The sequence below is a fragment of the Hydra vulgaris genome, chromosome 02 (genome assembly GCF_038396675.1).
Source record: "Hydra vulgaris chromosome 02, alternate assembly HydraT2T_AEP".
Lineage (NCBI taxonomy): Eukaryota > Metazoa > Cnidaria > Hydrozoa > Anthoathecata > Hydridae > Hydra > Hydra vulgaris.
In genome coordinates this window covers 39,667,568-39,685,992 of record NC_088921.1, presented here as the reverse complement: position 1 = coordinate 39,685,992, position 18,425 = coordinate 39,667,568, and the positions used below count along the sequence as shown (strand labels likewise).

The window sequence follows — 18,425 nt, the reverse complement described above, 5'->3', positions numbered from 1 at the left end:
CTTGTTAATTATAAACAGTTTAATATTTAAAATTTTTACAGATGTTTTACCAAACTAGCTTACATGTTCCATATAAATCTACGAACCCTGAAGAAGTTACTGTTCAACCTGAATTTTGAGAAGGCTAATAAGACGTACATCAATATTTTTCTTTATATATATTATATAGGATGAAAATCGGATATTAATCTAATGGAAATAATTTGAATAATAAATTGGATAATAATCTATTGGAAAATTTAACAAAAAAAGTGATATTTGTTTTTTTACTGAACATTAAAACTTTACTGAGTATTAAAGTCAAAAAATTTAACCAAATAAAGGTGACTTATGGCAATTTTTGTAATAAAAATAACTTCATCAAAATTAGCTTTTACATTTGAAAAAGCAAGTTTTCTAAAAAATTATTAACACTACATCAAAATTAAACATGACGCATCTCTGTTTTTATATTATTAAACAAGAGATATTCACAGAAATTAAATAAAAAAAAGAACACGTTTTTTTATTGGTTATACCAAAAATTAAATAATGAAACTATTCATAAAATTTGTAAATATGGAGTACATTTTATTTAAGGTTTTTTTTCTAATTTTTTAAGAGCAGACATATTTTCATTTTCTTCTGGAGTATATAATGTAAAATAAATTATTAGCATTACAACTATATAAAATTTATTAAAGTTTGCTGCTTTATTCAATATTATTTACCATCAGTTGCTATTAAAGGATACACATTTTATATTAATTATAGAATACAATAACGACTATTTTATTCAGGTTAAAAGCTATATATCAACAAACATGTATTGAGTTTTGAAATTAAAATAAACAACAATATGAACTTTCATGTTTGCTATTTTTCTTGTTTCTACCTTTTTACACTTAGTTTTTCATAAAGGTGTGGTAAGTTGAGAGTTATTGCTTTTGGTAATCAGTTTATTATATCAAAACACACTTGTTGACATCAGGTTAAAGATTTTTTCTAATAGCTTATTAGGCTACAATGCTTTGTGATCTTTTATTACTATGCATTATTAAAGGATATCTAAATTCGCTCTTGCTTACAGTTGCTTTTAATTTAAGAGTGTTGCAAATCATCTGGGCTTGCTATAGCAATAAGCAATATTCTCAAATTTTTTTAGTGTTGTATATAATTTATATATGGGAGTAATATGTGTAAAGTTCTAAAAAGATATTAGGCTATTTTTTCAAAATACTTTTCTTGCTAAATGATTGGATAAATGGGAACTTAATTTGAAAAAAAGTATACCAAGTTAATAATAGTCTATTGATAGGTAGGTAAATTTTAAAACTGTTTTAAAAAAATCTATTGCATGAGAATCACAGCATAGTCAAGTTTTACCATCTGGTTTATGGTTTGTTACAATGGTTGTCTTTTTTATATCTTAGAGTTAAAACAATTAGAAAAACAAACAAATTTTATAAAATCTTTATTTTTTAGAAAAAATTCTGAAAGTCACGGATGTTTTGAGTTGTGAGGGTTTGTATAAGTATTTGAACTATATTGCACAAAACTAGATAGAAAAATCACAATTTTTTTTGCTATTATTATTTGGCTTTTATGAAATTACTCAAATTCACTTTTATTATTCAATATGTTTTTGACATTTGTTTTGATTTAAATATACGCGCTAAAGCCTCTCTTTCAAAATCAGCGAATCAGATTGCGCATATCTCTGCCTACTCTGAGTCTGTATAGGGTTTCAAAATATGCACACGGGAAAGAGGTATTTGAAAAAGTGTGACGTCACAGTTGATTTGATCTGGTTCTATAACTTTTTAGAGATCTAAAATTTTTGAAAAAGAAAATGAAAAATTAATAAATATGTTTATATTTTAGTTTTAATATGTTAATATTAAAATATTTATTTCTCATCTAAGGAATAAAGATAGTAACTACACGAGGTTTACAGCTCATGACAGAAAAATATCTGCAAAAGAAACTAAAATCATAATCACAAAATAAATTCAGCTTTTTCTGAAAATTTTAAGATAGATTTTAAGAAATTAAGATTCTGGAGCTTTAAGAAACAAAAACGAAATATAAGTGAACTCCGTCATGCTCCAAAAGAGCTCTGTCAAGCTTCTTCAGGCCCATCAGTTAGGGATGCTGTCTCAATGTGATAACTCAAAAAAGAAAGATTTGGAAATAAAACAAGGAGAAAAAATAAAAGTCACTTGAGTAGAGTCGTAAATGAAAGAACACCAAGAAAAAAGGAAAAGCATTGGTTGAGACTTTAATGAGGTTGCCATTAAAGGCTTGACGCTTTTATATTGTTGAAAGTCGGATTTAATATCAACAATTAATCAGATTTCTACTCAGGGTGCCGCTGCAGCTGACAGGCAAAAATGCGAGATTTTAAGAACAGTTAAATCTCTTGATGAGTTGACAAAAGCTTTGAAAATAGAAGACTTGTTAATTGGCAGATCAACAGTTTATTAACATATTGCTCAATATAGTTCTCATACAATAAACAGCAAGAAGCATGTAACTTTTCTGCCCAGCATAAACGGACTCTAAGCTGGACTAAAAATTGATATAAATGGACTTGGTACAAAAAAATTTGCACATTACTAGGATCCTACCTATCATATCATTGAGATTTGCAAAATATTTAAATTCTACTGCTTAGTCTCAATCTAGAGATTATAAAAAGTTATATGAACTGTCGCTTTTTTGAGACATATTTTATTCGAATGATAACCCAAAGCCGATTGTTATAATGTTTACTGACAGAGGACAGAACGCATTTCAAATGCTTAAGTATACAAAATACCTCAACACACGTGGTTAGAATTTGAAATTAAATTGGTTAGTCTTTGAAATTTGAATTAGTAATAGTAGTAATTAAAACAGTAATTGAAAATCTTCATTAAGGTTTTCCGAACTTAGTTTGTAAATTTTTATCTGAAGTATTTTAGTCTTCTGTTTTCAAATTTTTATAGTTCCAAACTTTAATTATTTCAATTTAACAATTATAACAACTAATTCTTTATTATAACTAGAAATATATACAGCGCTTATAAACTTTTGCACCTCATCGGAATTAACTAACTGACGATCTTAGAAAAGGGTTGTGCTACTTGTTATATTGCTTCAATTCTTTTAATTCTTTTTTTTTTTTCTGTTGTTTTTTTTAAACATAAAAAAATTATTATTTATAAGAATTATTCACATATTTCAAGGTATATGCTGGTGTAAAAGAAAAGCTTCAGGATTCTGCGTATTTGCTTACATGCTTTTTAGTAACACAGTTTCTTTGTAATTAATTGTTTTTTTTTGTTTTGTTTTTTTAATTTTTCTTAACCAATACAAAAACAAAAAGTTAAAGTAGGACTTTAGGACCGATGATTTTTATTTTATAAAGTCTTAATTTTTCTTGTTTTATATTTACTAAGGGGCTCGGTGATAAGACCAGTTATGTCATCTTCTTGCCCCTGCTATTTGTATTTATATTATGGTTTACAACATGAATAAATTTATATAGCAAAAAAAAAAAAAAAAAAAACTAACTTTAATTGCAGATCCTGAAAGATTGTTGTTTAAAACGAAAGAATACAGTATTCAATAACAAGTTCATCAAAGTAAAGAGCTCTAATTCAATATTTAGGATTTGAAAAATGCACAACAAGCGCTAATTATTTTTTGTCAAAATTTTTTAACACAAAGGGTTTTGCTTATGGCGTGTAATAACCTAGTTTTTATTATTATTGTACTAAATGTCAAGCCTTGGGCCGTGCGGAGGGTGAGTTACCCGAGCAAATTACTTGGGGCCCCGGCCTCTAAGGGGCCCCTAACACTGGTTGGCCAAAGAAAATTTGCCCGCAGAAATACAATAAACTTCCGAGCTTTTCCATTTTGTTTCTATCTTTTTTTTCATTATGCCTCAAAGCAAACCAGTTCACAGTGAGCCAGAATTCACTTTTACTAGACAAAATTCGTAACTAATATAATATTAGGGCTATACTGACTAATATTATATGATACCTACGCTTTCTTTTAAGAAATGCACAACACCATCTGAAAAGTTTTCTTTTTTAAGGTGCTTTGGTGATTCTAAAGCACTGATTAATTGATTGAATGAGCACATAAAACGCCGTAATTGGTCTTCGTTTGTCTTTAAACGCGAACACTTCCTTGAAAAAAATTCGCAAAATTTTTTAAAGACTTTATTTCGTGCTTCTAAGGCCTCTCCACTCATCATTGTAATCGGTAACACCTCTGACCAACAACCTGCCACCCATGTGAGTAATTATTTGCAAACTCTGTTGTATGTAGTACCAGGGATAAAGTTGTATAAATAGCTGTGCTGTTTTTAAGCAATAGTCATTTAATTTATCAGCACCAATCATGGAATCAGATGACAAAGTACAAAGCACAACATATACCTTTTTAATTAAATGCTTATCAACACCGATAGTTGCTGCTGTTTGTTCGGCATTTCGGAAGAGACGTCGGTCAGTCTTACCATTATTTGATGATCCAGAACCACCAAACCTAGGGATATGAATACCCAGCCCAACTTTATTTTTGAACCTAGATTGTGTTGAACCATATACTGAGCAGCACTGACTTGAATTAGTAGCTGTAGATAATGCAGTGGCTACTTTTCTATCTATCATAGTAACATCAACAATGTGAAGACAAGTTTAGTTTTCATACTCAGGCACAGAAGTTGTAGTCAAGTTTCCAATAGCATTTTCAAGAAGATGTTGCTATGCATTCATTACATCAGCTGTCTCCTTTACAAATCTAAACCGCACAATTCGGCAGTACAACATTGATGACGGATGTGGATTTCTCCAAATAATCTTCTTCACTTGACCAAAGAATCCTGTCAATTCAAGTGGTATAAAGCAGGTTAGAAACAAATTTGCCTCTTGTACAAAGCTTCTGTTTTCCAGCTCATCAGTAACTTGTGTATAAATGTTTTGCCAAGTTGACCCATTAAAATCTACTTTTGAGCGTATAACCTGCCTATCAAAGACAAACGAATTGATAACATGATGTTGTACTATATATTGTATCTATATATATATAGCACACTATATATAACAGCCACAGCACAGTATGATTTAGCAATGCTTAGAAATTGATACCTGCAGAGCAATCTGTTGCTGTCCATGATTCATGGCTAGGCAAGCACCTCTCTTACATCATTGTATGGTGTAAGGGAGGTGCCTCACGTACATCATGGTATGGTAGACACAAATTACATTTTTTTGTTTTTTGCATTATTTTTTAAGCACTGATATTGAGATTTTTTCATCTCATTATCTAACAAAAGAGACAACGCTTCTTCAGATGTATAATCAGAATGACCTAGTTCAGCATCTTTGTTATCAGCCAACTTTCTTGCTATATGAGCATCTTTGTTCTGTCGTCTTTCCACAGGTGTGTGGCACTAGCAAACAATAGTTCACAAGAACTTGAAGCTAATAAAGTTGTAACTTTTCTTTTCTTTGTTTTTGAAGATGAATATTTAAATGGGAATGTAGGTATGCCGAGTTGCTTATTTTTACTCTCCTTCATTAATGTGGTATTAAAATCATTTTCAAGCCAAGCTGAATTCTTCCGAATAAACTTTGCAACGGTTCGTATACTTCGAATTCATCTCTAACTATAATTAGAAATAAACAAACGTAATTGACTCTTTTCCCCTTGAAACTTCCAATCTTCTTCTTTAACAAAGTTGTATACAAGTGTATTGTCTTCTTTTTTATGTATTGACAGACTGTTGAGTCTGATAAATTGGTGAATTTCGTTTCTTGTGACACTCATTAAGCCTAAATAAAAACAGCAGTTCAACATCTTAAATGAGTAACCCCAACCAAATTAACCAAAATAGATTATTAAATCCATTTGGTTTGACAAGCACTAAATAAATAAGAATAAAATCTTAAATAAAAAAAAAAACCTCTTTTTTTTAGAAGCTAGCCGGTACCTTTTAAGGATTAACCCCCTCCCTCTAATTTTATTCATATAATTGCCTCTGTATACCATGATATATATACATATATATGTATATATATATATATATATATATATATATATATATATATATATATATATATATATATATATATATATATATATAGTATCTATCTATATATATATATAGTATCTATCTATATATATATAGTATCTCTCTATATATAGTATCTATATATATATATAGTATCTATATATATATTTATATATATATATAGTACCTATATAATGGTTTAAAACCATTATGACATCAAAATTCTGACTTTGGTTTTTATACAATTGGTCAGTCACTGACCCACTGCGCAGTTACAACTTTGCACACACATATAGTAAAAAATGTTTAATGCTGCTAACAATAGAGCAAACGAGTTTTATCATAGTCAATAGAAGTAGCCTCCCTGGTCTGGAAAAGCTTATGTTTAAATCTTATTTATAAGCTGATCTTAAATTTTGCGGAAAAAAGTTGGCACTTGATCAAATCTAGTGCAAAACAAATATTAAAAATGACGTATTTGGAAGATTTTTTACAGATGATTCGCTTGATTGTATAATTTAGTTTACAAATCAATAATAATAGACTTGGTATAAAATTTGATCTAGGTTAATTATTATATTATATTCAACTTTGATTTAGTTTAATTTATTATATTATATTCAACTTTGATTTAGTTTAATTATTACATTTTGTTCAACCTGATGAAATCAGGAGCATCAAAGTTAAAAATCAGCAAAGCAAATGAAGCAACTTTACGAAATGAGACAAAAATTGTTTGATGTTGGAATTACAGCTACTCTCAAGACATCAGATGTCATTTTCATTAGCTCAGCACAGCAAAAAATGACGGTATTTTCCAATCTTCTGTTATTGGTAGTAATACTAACAGTGGTAGTACAGATATTTTGAAGATAATCAAATTCGTGATAGTGATAATACTTCTACAAGGATCACTAGCACTGTTGAACCAGCTTTGATGCAGCCATTTGACATTAGTGACTTTGAAACTGAAAATTTTTTTCAACTCAGCTGGAAAGGTTTGCCAGGACGAGTCACATTCCCTTTTCGACGGATATGCCAAAAAATAATAAAAAGTACATGTTTCCAATGTCTGTTTTGGAAAGCAGGATGCCAAATGGGAAATTCTTCTCACAAGATTGGCTGGTATTTAGCTTAGTAAAGACATCAGTATTTTGTTTTCCATGTCGATTATCTTCAAATAAAAATCAAGTTCTATATTTGACTTTATCCCTTGCAATGATTGCATGACGAGGATATGGAAAGAAGGCAAAGAATCTTATCAGTCGAATTCCTGAGCATGAATAAAAGTCAAAATTCCATAAAAAAATGCTTCATTCAATGACGTGAATTGGAACTTTGAATGAAAACTGATTAGTCAATTGAATATTTTATAAATTTTTAAATTCTTAATAAAGCAGTCTAATGGAGAAAAATTCTGTAACAAATCTTTAATGTAGTTTTTTTTCTTTGTGAACGTGGATAAGCTTTTCGTGGAAAATCTGATCTAATTGGAGATTCTCTGAATTCGTATTTTAACCCAATTTTCAACTAACATGTGATAAAGTATAATCAAGGGTTAAAGGCTTCAGACAAATTACCTGTCAAATCAGTAATTCAGGTTACTAAATATAATTTAGGTTACTAAATATGAGAATATTGAAACTTTTGAAAAAGCTTTAACAATATTATTAATAAAGTCTAACATTACATTTTTCATGAATAAATCTGATCTTATTGCCTCTCCCAAGAATAAGACAGAACTATTTACGAAGGCTTTTTCCTTTTTTAAGACCATTCCATAGTAACAGGTTAATCTAAGTTAGACATAATCAGAATTATTCCTGCTTCTGACCCTAAATTTTTTTCTCAAACTCTTTTACAGCTTGTGGTCCAGGTAACATTTCCGCAACCGTATTAAAGTGTTCTCGTGAATCTTATTCATTACTTTTAAACTAATTAAAATGTGGTCAACCAAATTTTTGAAAAAAGAGTGTAGGTTGCTTAATCCTCTTAAAAATTGCCCAATTAGTTTTTTTTATCTTTGAATTTTTAGTTAAAAAACTCCTCATCTTGAGTCCAACAACTTTTTATCTGACAATCAATACATATCTCAATCCTCTCGTAAAAAGATAAAAAGATTTTAAGCCTCTTCCTCTTCTGCTGACTTGCATCTGAAATGGGAATGGAATTCATAAAAATGGAAAGGAAATTGAATGCATGGAAATGGTAAGACGAGATTTATTGTTCTTTTGATAAAGACTTATATGTTGATCTTTTCCATAAGATAGTTTCATATAGTTTATCGAGGAACGTTTTTAAACTACTGAACCATTTCTTTCTAACCATACAATTAAAGTTGTTCTTGATGGACCACTATTCAATAGGTAAAATTCAATCCTAATTCCTGTGTTATTTTAATATTCTATACTAATAATTTTTCTGAAAATTTTACTTGTAAAGAAGCTCAACTTCCTGATGACAAAAACTCATCACTTTTGACTGCTCAGGTCAGTGGTGAATGATAATTTAAGACAACTCAGTCTCAATTTAAAACTGAATTGTCTTAAATTAGCATTCATCACTATTATATGTACAATCCATTGCAAAGCTCGCATCTGTCAAAGTTAGTTATCTTCATTGTGCTCGCTAATTTCATACTCCTGATTCCATTTTCTACCTCAATAAATATATTATTTTTCTTTGTATGAAATACAAAGAAAAACCAAATATTTTGAATAAAAATGTTTATCTTTTTTAAAATTTCTGCAAAAAAACACTTTTTTTGAGATCCAGGTTGACATACTTTTGAAGAAGTTTTTTTTTGACAACATTTGGGATCTTTAAAGCTCGACGTGATATAAAAAAAAGGAATGCATATTTGAAATCAGATTGAGCAATACTGTAAGAAAAACATTTTGTATGCAAAAAAAATAAAGTAAAAGAAATAAAATTTTGTTGGCCTGTGTTATTATCTAATTGCAGCTGAACATTTTGTTGGTCTATGTTATGATCTGATTGCAGCTGGACATTTTTGGTATTGGAGGCAGTGCTTACAGCGTTTATATCTTTCACATTTGTTTTTATACCTTTCCAAGGTGTAAATTTCTAACCTCATTAATTTATAATAACAACATCAAGAGATTATATGAATTTGTCTTTTAGTATAAGTGAAAACCAACCTTAAAATTTTTTTTTTAATTGTTAGTGATTGTGTGTATGTATTTCAATATGCATAAACATATATTTCAAAGCTGGGAAATAAGAACTTGTCTTCTGCCAGTTCCGGTTAAATTGATTGTCCTTAATAAGTTGTAGAAGCTTTGTAAGGCTCATTTTAAATGACGAAATTAATAAAAAAATACATTAGCAAGTTAAGTCTTGAAAATCACACTTTATTTGTGCACAGTTTAAAAATTTGACGAGTTGATTAAAACTAATAATTCTTAAGTTCAGCATTTACAGTTACCCTAAAATAATGCACCGTTTAAGCTTTTATTATAGCTTGAATATGTTTTCAAAGAACTCTTAAGAAGTATATATTACTTATTTATTTTTCCATAATTATGAATCATGAACAGTAGCGACTACAATTATGGATCCAGAATAGACACAATTTGGGATCAAAAAGTTTAGACAAATATTTTATTCTCTATTTTAATTTTTAGCAAATTTCTTCTTCTTTTTAGATTACTTATGATTTACTTGTCATATTTTCTGTCTTTTCTTGTTCTTTGAAAGATTTTGATACCTCTCGTTCAGGGCCGACAACACGGGTTTAAAAGTGAGGGGGAGGGGGGCACAATCGTCAATTCATAAAAAAAGTCTTCTATATCTAGAGTTTTCTTGAAAACAAACAAACTTATCCCTGCCCCCCTTTCCCCTTCCTCTCCCTCCCCGTGTTGTTGGCCCTGTCGTTGTATTTTTTGATTCTGTATTTCTTGTTTCTTCAGTTTTTTATCTTGATCCTTTTTCTGTAACCATTCCAAACAGTTTTTCTTGTTGCCACAGATGGAACATGTTCAGATTTACGTTTTAGTGAATTTCCATTTGGTGTTTCTCTAAGCCAAACAAAGCAATTCATTATTGAATCAAGACTTTCCGGTTTTAAATTTGATTCGGCTGTTTCTAAACATTTTTTCTAAATTATTATGTCACACTGTGTCGATTTATCATCACATTCTTTCCTGATATAAATTTTTTTGAACTCCATTGGCTGAGTATACAGAAGTCCCTCACCTTTGTTCATACCGAATTGTTGTGAGGGTATTTCTTACTCTAGCAACTGCAGTTTACCGCAAAATATTTTAATTAGAACATTGGGCACGACTTCTGTAACTTCTATAACCTTTGTTTTCTCACTCTTGCTTGTGGGTCCGAATTCTTAAAACTTAGTAACAAATTTGTTTTAATGCAAGATCCAGTGGCTGAAAGGTTCTGGTTGTGTTTGGTAGGAGAGGGATGAGAATTAAACCTTTTAGCTTGCAACATTTGGCGGTCTCGATGTTTACATAGTTTTTATGACCATCAACAAAAATTATGCCGGGTCTTTTAAATATTTTTTTTTTGTCAAGCCATTTGACAAGACAGTTTGACAAATATCCACAAAATGTTTTAGAGGTTTGCCAGCCCTCATCGGAAATTCCTACAAATCATTCTGACGGTTTATACATGGCTCTATCTATCGTAATTTTAACTGTTTCAGACAGCCTGTCCAAAAAGTTACTCCGCTCTGAAGGCTTTTTTTGCTTTCTGGAACCAAATAACAACATGAAAATTAGTTTTTTCGTGTTTTATTTTAAGTGACTTATGTTTACCTCTCATGAGAAAAAGATACTTAAATGAATGAAAGTTATTAACGTAAAATTAGATCATTATATTAGGTTTTACAGACTTTTAACTTTGATTTCTGACATTTATTGCCATTTATAACAAATGGTTTAAGGGCTGTTTAAATAATATGTGATACTTTTTTTGCCGTTTTTATAAAACCCCTCCCCTATGTGACATTTTGACAAACCAAACCAACCCTCCCTTCCCTGTCTGACGAGACAAAGACAAAATAAACTTTTTAAAAGTGTTTGTTTTAATTGTAGTAGCTTATTTATTTTTTTAAAATACAATTAATGAATATCTGTCTAAAACCTAAATTTGTTCCCAAATCGGACTTTGACCTTCAAGTATTGGAATTCCATGATCTTTAATAATTTTTGAAGGCCATTTGAGGTCAGAGGTATCAAAACTGTCCTGATCATACCACTCAATTGTTTCTTTGTCCAAATTTAAAAAGAAACACATGAGTTCAGATAGATGTTGAGCAACTAGGCGTTGAGGTCTAATTTTTTGAATTTCATTCCAATATTCAATACTTGAGCAAACTGTTTTGTGTTGTTTCATTGATTTGGTTGTGGCAAAATATAAACTGCACTTGGTATTTTTGGTAAGGAATTTTGAATCCTTGGACATGAGTAGTCGTATAGCAATCCATTGGATTGTTCTTTGTATTATTGCATTCAAGACCGTCTTCTCTTCAACTGTCGGTTGGATTAAGATGAAACAGTGAGCTGCAACGATGACCACGGCAGTTTTGATCATTACATTTAACAAGGAAGTATTGACTTTCCTCTGACATGTTTAGCATCCCACTCAGATATGTTAACAAGGCCAAAAGTAGCAAGGCCAAGGCCACATGTTACGAGACCAAGGCTAAGAATAAAATTTTGAGGCCAACGCCTACGCAAACATTTTCAAGACCAAAGACTTAAATTTTTACCTTACGTTAATAGAGTAGTTACGTAAAATAAAGAATAAAAACTTTATTTTTTGTATTAATTTTATGTATTTTATCATAAAGGCCAAGGCCAAAAAAATCAAGCTCAAGGCCAAAAATTTCAAGGCCAAGGCCAAAATTTTCAAGGCCTTAATTTTTGGCCTTAAGACAAGGCCAAGGACTAACAAATCTGATCCCACTCTGCTCCAAAATGTTTTAACTGTATACATTTTTCACTGTTTAGTGTTATGTACTCAGCTTTAGTTTCAAATCCATCAATGACTGTGCTAGACCAAATTTGTGCAAGAACTTCACCTGCTTTGGCAAAATTTGTCTTCTCCATAACTTTGTATGTTGTTTCTCTTCTTGAATTAAGATGGCATCTAAAATGATCAAATGGAAGTATAATTCCTGGCTTAGCGGAGCCATTCTTCTCTCTACCTTGTGTAAGGCACTTCTGCCAGGAGCATTAGTGGTCACAAACATTCTATCAAGGTCACGCTTTTTGAAATAAGTCTTGACACAATGAATTGTTTTTTCATATCATATAATTTTCTTATAGCGTAAGTTTATATTAATCTCTTTTATTTTTTATTTTCATTTGTTATGACTCTGCTAAACAATAAATGTTAGCCACTTGTGAAGTCATTGCATATCATTTACCTTGAAAATTTCCTTATTATAAATAAATATCTCCAAGTTTGCAATTTTAACAAATTACGCAGTTAATTTAAGACGTTATTTATCACGTCACATTGTAGCAAACCACCCCCTCCCCCATGTGATATTTGGTGACACTTTCCAATACCCTTGTCCCCACCCCCCCACCCCACCATCTACCTAAGACTGTCACGTATTATTTGAACAGTCCCTTAAGCAAAATAACACGAAATTAAAAATTTCGCTCTTAGCAAAGCAATAACAATGTCGTTTGAGCTGTCATTTTTTGACAGTTCGTAATATTTTTGCGGTATTTTTCTTTTTTTGAGCGGTAACGATAACTATTACCGCATTATAATTGTGTCTTTTCATTCTCTAATTAATAATAAAAACATTTTGAGTGTATTCAAATTAATTTAATTTGAATACACTCAAAATTTACAAAGGAAAGCGAGGCTGATCTATTTTTGTGGGTGATCCATAATTAAAGTATAATTGTGCTAAACGACATTATAGATAAAAACCTCACGTTTTAAAATTTTTTTGCGTCGTATTGAAGTGTCGAACTAAGTTTTTTTATTCCCCGTAAGTAAGGGAATAACAAATTTTATATGGTCATAATACCCAAACACTAAGAGATTATTAGATGAATTTTTCTGTATTTCTCCAGTTAATATAAATAATAATATATAAATAATATATAAATAATATATTCTGTATTTCTCCAGGTAATATAAATATAACTTAAATAACTTTGTATAAGCGAATAAAACAGTTGTATTAAACTGCTCTTATGCTTTTTGTAAAACTTTAAATAAAACTCTTATGATTTTTATTTTTGTTGTTTATATAATCAATAGTCAATGTTTTCTAAATATATGTTTTCTAATTCCTAATATTTTATAACGGAATCTCTTTTTATTTAAATTTGTTTGATAAAGATTTAAGGTTTGAAACCCTTTTTTTGTAAACAAATAGAACAAGGTTCATTTTGTTAAAGATTACTTTAACATACTAACAGCGACAACTTATGTAAAAAAAAAAAAGTTCTGCCGCTGTATAAAATGGTTTACGAGGATAAAATACTTTAAATCAAAACAAAACAATATTTATAACAAACAAATTTCTTTAATGTTTCGAACAATTGACAAGTGCATTAATTCTTTGAGACAAGTGTTGAACGCATTTAAGTATATTGTCTTTATCAATGACATTAAGTCTATGGCCACACTTTTGTAAGAACCTGTCAGGATGCCATCGAATTTGTTGCTTTTTTAAATACTTTGTTTTATCTTCGGGTGTTAAACCGTATGTTAAATTTTCTATCATTTCGTCTGCGTGTGAATTAAAATTATGATACGCCAATTCTGAATTTCTGATAGGCCATGGAACTGTTTTAAAATCAAGTTTACTGTTGTCTACTTTTTCAAATACACAATTACATTTTTCTTCGTATGTTTCGCGTAGATTTAATATATTTAACTTTTTTTTCAATACAAAAGTAAGGTTAGACGATTCAACTTTTTTTCTTTTTACACTCGGTAAAGTTTTTACTTTTTCATTTTTATTTTTTACGTTGTACTCCTTTCTTATGCGATCACCCCATTCTGAAAAACTTTCTGCGTTCTCCTTTTGATAAGTATCTGCATATTCCAGGTCAGTGTATGCTTCATTTACAAAATTCTCTTCACCTAATTCAAAGAATAATTTTCCATTCCAGTCACGATCTTCAACATCTTCGTCATCAGATTCTATTAAAGTACGACTTTGTTTACTGATAAGCAAATCAACAATCTCTTCAAACAAATCATTGGCTGTTTCGCCGTACCTATTCTTCTTTGAACGCAATTCTCCACTTGCATTATTATATAACTCAAATACAATATCATAGAAAAAATCTCGATCAAAATTGTCAATGGCATAGTTTAATGCAATGTGCAAAGAGTTGCTGCCATCTTTATTGCAAACACTCAAATCAGCACCAGCATTATATAAAACACGAACCATGGAAGATTCACCTTTAGCGCAATATTTATGTAAATACCACTTATTTTTTTTGTATGGAAAATTAATTTCTGATCGAAGATGCTCTGCGACATCACAGTTATCTCTGAAAAGCTTGTTTATCGCCTTAATACGGCCACTAGAAATATAACGATGAAGTTTCTTTTTTATTTTTTTAAATCTACTCATCAGTAAAATCTACGGAACAACAAGAAAAAAAAAACAGCAATAAATTGATGAAAATATAGAAAAGTCTATTTAAAAAGGAAAAATTTCACTAACCTTTCTAAAAATATATTTTAAATTTAATTAAGATTTAAAGATAACATTATATTATAATAATAGTAATCATAAAAATAACAAAAAAAGTAACAAAAACAGCAATAACATAAATATAAAGATTTTTTTTTACAAAAACATAAATAAAATATTTATTTTTAATATTTCAAAAAAATTAAAAACCTTTATTTATTGTAACCAAAATTAAAATAAGTATTTACAGACAAACAATATCAGAAAACTACAAGTCTCTATCTAAAAAACTACAAGTCTCTATCTTCACCAAGTTCTAAAAACAAATCATAAGACTCTCGATTACAGTTACCTTCCTTGGTAAACACATAACGATGAAAAGAACCATTATAGCTTATTGCTATAACACTTGTCCCAGTGCCGAATAAACACAAGCAAGGGCACTCAGCTTGAACAGAGAAATTAGCGAGTCCCCATTGTGACTCGGTATAATTTCCAAATAACCCCACTTTTGAGAATGTCGACCTTTTGTTTTTTGTAGGATCTTTTAGAGCAAATATATGAACAGTTCCTTTATCACTTGATGCACATAAGTAAGAGGAGTCAGAACTAAAACTGATGCAATAAAGAGTTGCAGGATCAGTGCCTCTTCGTAACTCAATTGTTTGTATTTTAGATTTTATGTCAAATACTCTAATAAGTGTGCCTGTTTCTGAAGCAGTCGCTACAAGTGTTCCATGCTGATTTATTGCTACACATGCTATTTTGTGTTGGTGAGCATTAATTATGCATGGTGTTGAGGAAACACCAATCTGCTTTACATTTAAATTAACAAGTCTAATACTACCACAGTTTGTTCCGGGGACAACACACCATTGATTTTCTAAGGAATTTGATACTTCACATATTCCAGTTGGATTATCTCGGGTGTTGTAACAAAACAGCATATCTGATGAGTTAGGAAAACTATATGCATAGACTTTATTATGCAATGTAACCAGGATCATATCATTTCGCAGTTTAACATTTAAAACAGGAGTACTAAATATATATTCAAAAACATTTATTTTCTGGACAGCATCCCAAATATATACTTTGTTCTTTGGATATTTCATATGTCTTCCATTTCCAACAATGGCTATTAAATTTGTTCGTTTTAACATTCGAGCTATTGTCACTCCACCACAATCTATAAGATCTTGGTGTAACAATGGCCACAATGGATCAATATTATAGCATCGAAACCCAGTGTCTGTTCCAACAATAAAACAACTCCCATCAGAGTTAATACTCAAGTGTAGAATTTCATTATTACTCATATTTTTTCATATCTATGACATAAATAATTATAATCAAATCTTTATACAGTAAAATAAAATTGTTTTTTTCTTAATATCATTGTGGTTTAAATTTTGTTTTTTATTTCCTGGAAAAAAGCACAGAGAACCGAGACATAGACAAAAACGTTATATAGTATATATTATTACAATATTAAAACAAAACCTGTCAGAGAAACTTTCAAGAATATTACAAAATATACTGTTATATTTTAGTCAAGCAGATTTTTTTGAGCATAAAGATAATATTATACATTATCAGCAAACTACAAGCCTTAAACATTACCAGACAATTAAGTGATACATGCTTTTATTAAAATATATTTAAACAAAAGTTTATATAAAAACTTATATCACAGATGAAATGAAAATAAAAAGCGTTACTAAATATATAAAATAAAATTAAGTTAATACAAATGGATTGTAACTACATGTCATACATAAATATTGTTTATACATATATATATATATATTGTTTATGTATATATATATATATATATATATATATATATATATATATATATATATATATATATATATATATATATATATATATATATATATATATATATATGTATATATATATATATATATATATATATATATATATATATATATATATATATATATATATATATATATATATACATATACAATGTGCATGTGTATAGAAATTGTTATGTTTACATGGTAGTTTTGTTGAAATAAAAGATCGTCTAATTTTAACTCCCTCCTCCATTGAGAATATTTAGAAAGAGAAATAAACGAGATAAGAATCGGAGCATGATGGAACCCCCTAAATCAGGGAATCGCGTTAAAAATTCAAAAATTTTATTTCTAAGTTTTTATGTCCTATGATAATGTCAATAATTGCTTATATCCGAAGATATTGTTGGTTTAGCAAAATGAAAGCTACAAATAGTCTCAAAAACAACCCAAAGCAGCCTTTGTTTTGGACCAACTATTTGCGGGAGTTCTTGCTCATGTGAGGAGTTTTATACAAAATGTAATTTATTGTAATTTAGTCACAATCAGTTTACACATCAGTTTACACAATCAGTTTACATCTCGAAAAGCAAATAGCATGTTTAACTTTTTCACAAAGTTAATGTTTAAATCTAACTAAATTAAATTTGGTCATTGGAATCACATTGGATCAGGTGATGGATAAAACGGCAACAACAACAAAAAAAGTTTATTATATTAAAACTATATAATAAACATATTCGTATTGCTCTATTGTGCTATTTTAAAAGTTGTTTTTACTATAATTGTTATTTTTAAACCACAAAAATTGATTACGGCTCCACTTGTAATAACATAATTTTGAATTTTGTATAATAAAAAAAAATTGTATTGTAATAAAAATGTATTTATTTACTGGCATTAAAATAATGAGGTAAGTTACAGTATAAAAATTTAATAAACTTTTATTTTGTTCAAAAAGTGTCAAATAATTAAGGGAGCCTATAAGAACTTATATTCAGTGCTTAAACTAGTAAATGCAATATGTCTACAATCTATTAGAGTTACATTGCCCCCAAATTCTCCAAATTTCCCCTTACTTGAAAAAATATCATCTTTTTTATTCATTCAAACAAAAATACATATTGTATGTATTTTAAACTATATATATGTATTCACATAAACACACACACACACACACACACTTATATATATATATATATATATATATATATATATATATATATATATATATATATATATATATATATATATATATATATATCATTTGATATATATATATATATATATATCATTTGATATATATATATATATATATATATATATATATATATATATATATATATATATATATATATATGTATATATATATATATACATATGTATATATATATATATATATATATATATATATATATATATATATATATATATATATTTGTCTTTAAATATTTGGCCTTTATTGCATTTAAATTTATGTGCATAAGATTTGTTTTTTATACCTGAATAACCAGGCATGTTATGACTAGACATAACCAGTCTGGTCTGTGACAGAATGGAACTTTTTTCCAGTAGATTTCTAATTTCTTGATCCTCCCCCCCCCCTGCCCCTCGCTTTGCAAGATTTAAAAGTAATGCCCATTACACAGCCCTCTTTATCCACAAAAAGCTTAATATAAAATAACAGTTTATAGAGATTATTTATAAAATATATCAAATTTTTTATTAAAATAAAATTAATAGAATATTATTAGGGGTATTATTACTTTTTTTAAATAATTGCTTTTTTAAAATAAAATTACAAAGATTTTTTATAAACTTAAGTCTGGACATTAATCTTTTGGTTTTAGATAAAAGTTATTTACATATATATATATATATATATATA

General features: G+C 28.9%; 2 protein-coding genes across 2 annotated transcripts; both read right to left on the bottom strand.

Annotated features, from left to right (window-relative positions):
• Positions 1-13,566: 13,566 nt before the first annotated feature.
• LOC136071643 (uncharacterized) lies at positions 13,567-14,739 on the bottom strand. The gene has a single exon (XM_065790847.1). The coding sequence runs from the start codon at positions 14,649-14,651 to the stop codon at positions 13,587-13,589; it is 1,065 nt and encodes a 354-aa protein (XP_065646919.1). The 5' UTR covers positions 14,652-14,739; the 3' UTR covers positions 13,567-13,586.
• A 148-nt stretch (positions 14,740-14,887) lies between these two features.
• On the bottom strand, positions 14,888-16,081 carry LOC105843570 (WD repeat domain phosphoinositide-interacting protein 4). The gene has a single exon (XM_065790848.1). The coding sequence runs from the start codon at positions 16,031-16,033 to the stop codon at positions 15,005-15,007; it is 1,029 nt and encodes a 342-aa protein (XP_065646920.1). The 5' UTR covers positions 16,034-16,081; the 3' UTR covers positions 14,888-15,004.
• Positions 16,082-18,425: the final 2,344 nt, after the last annotated feature.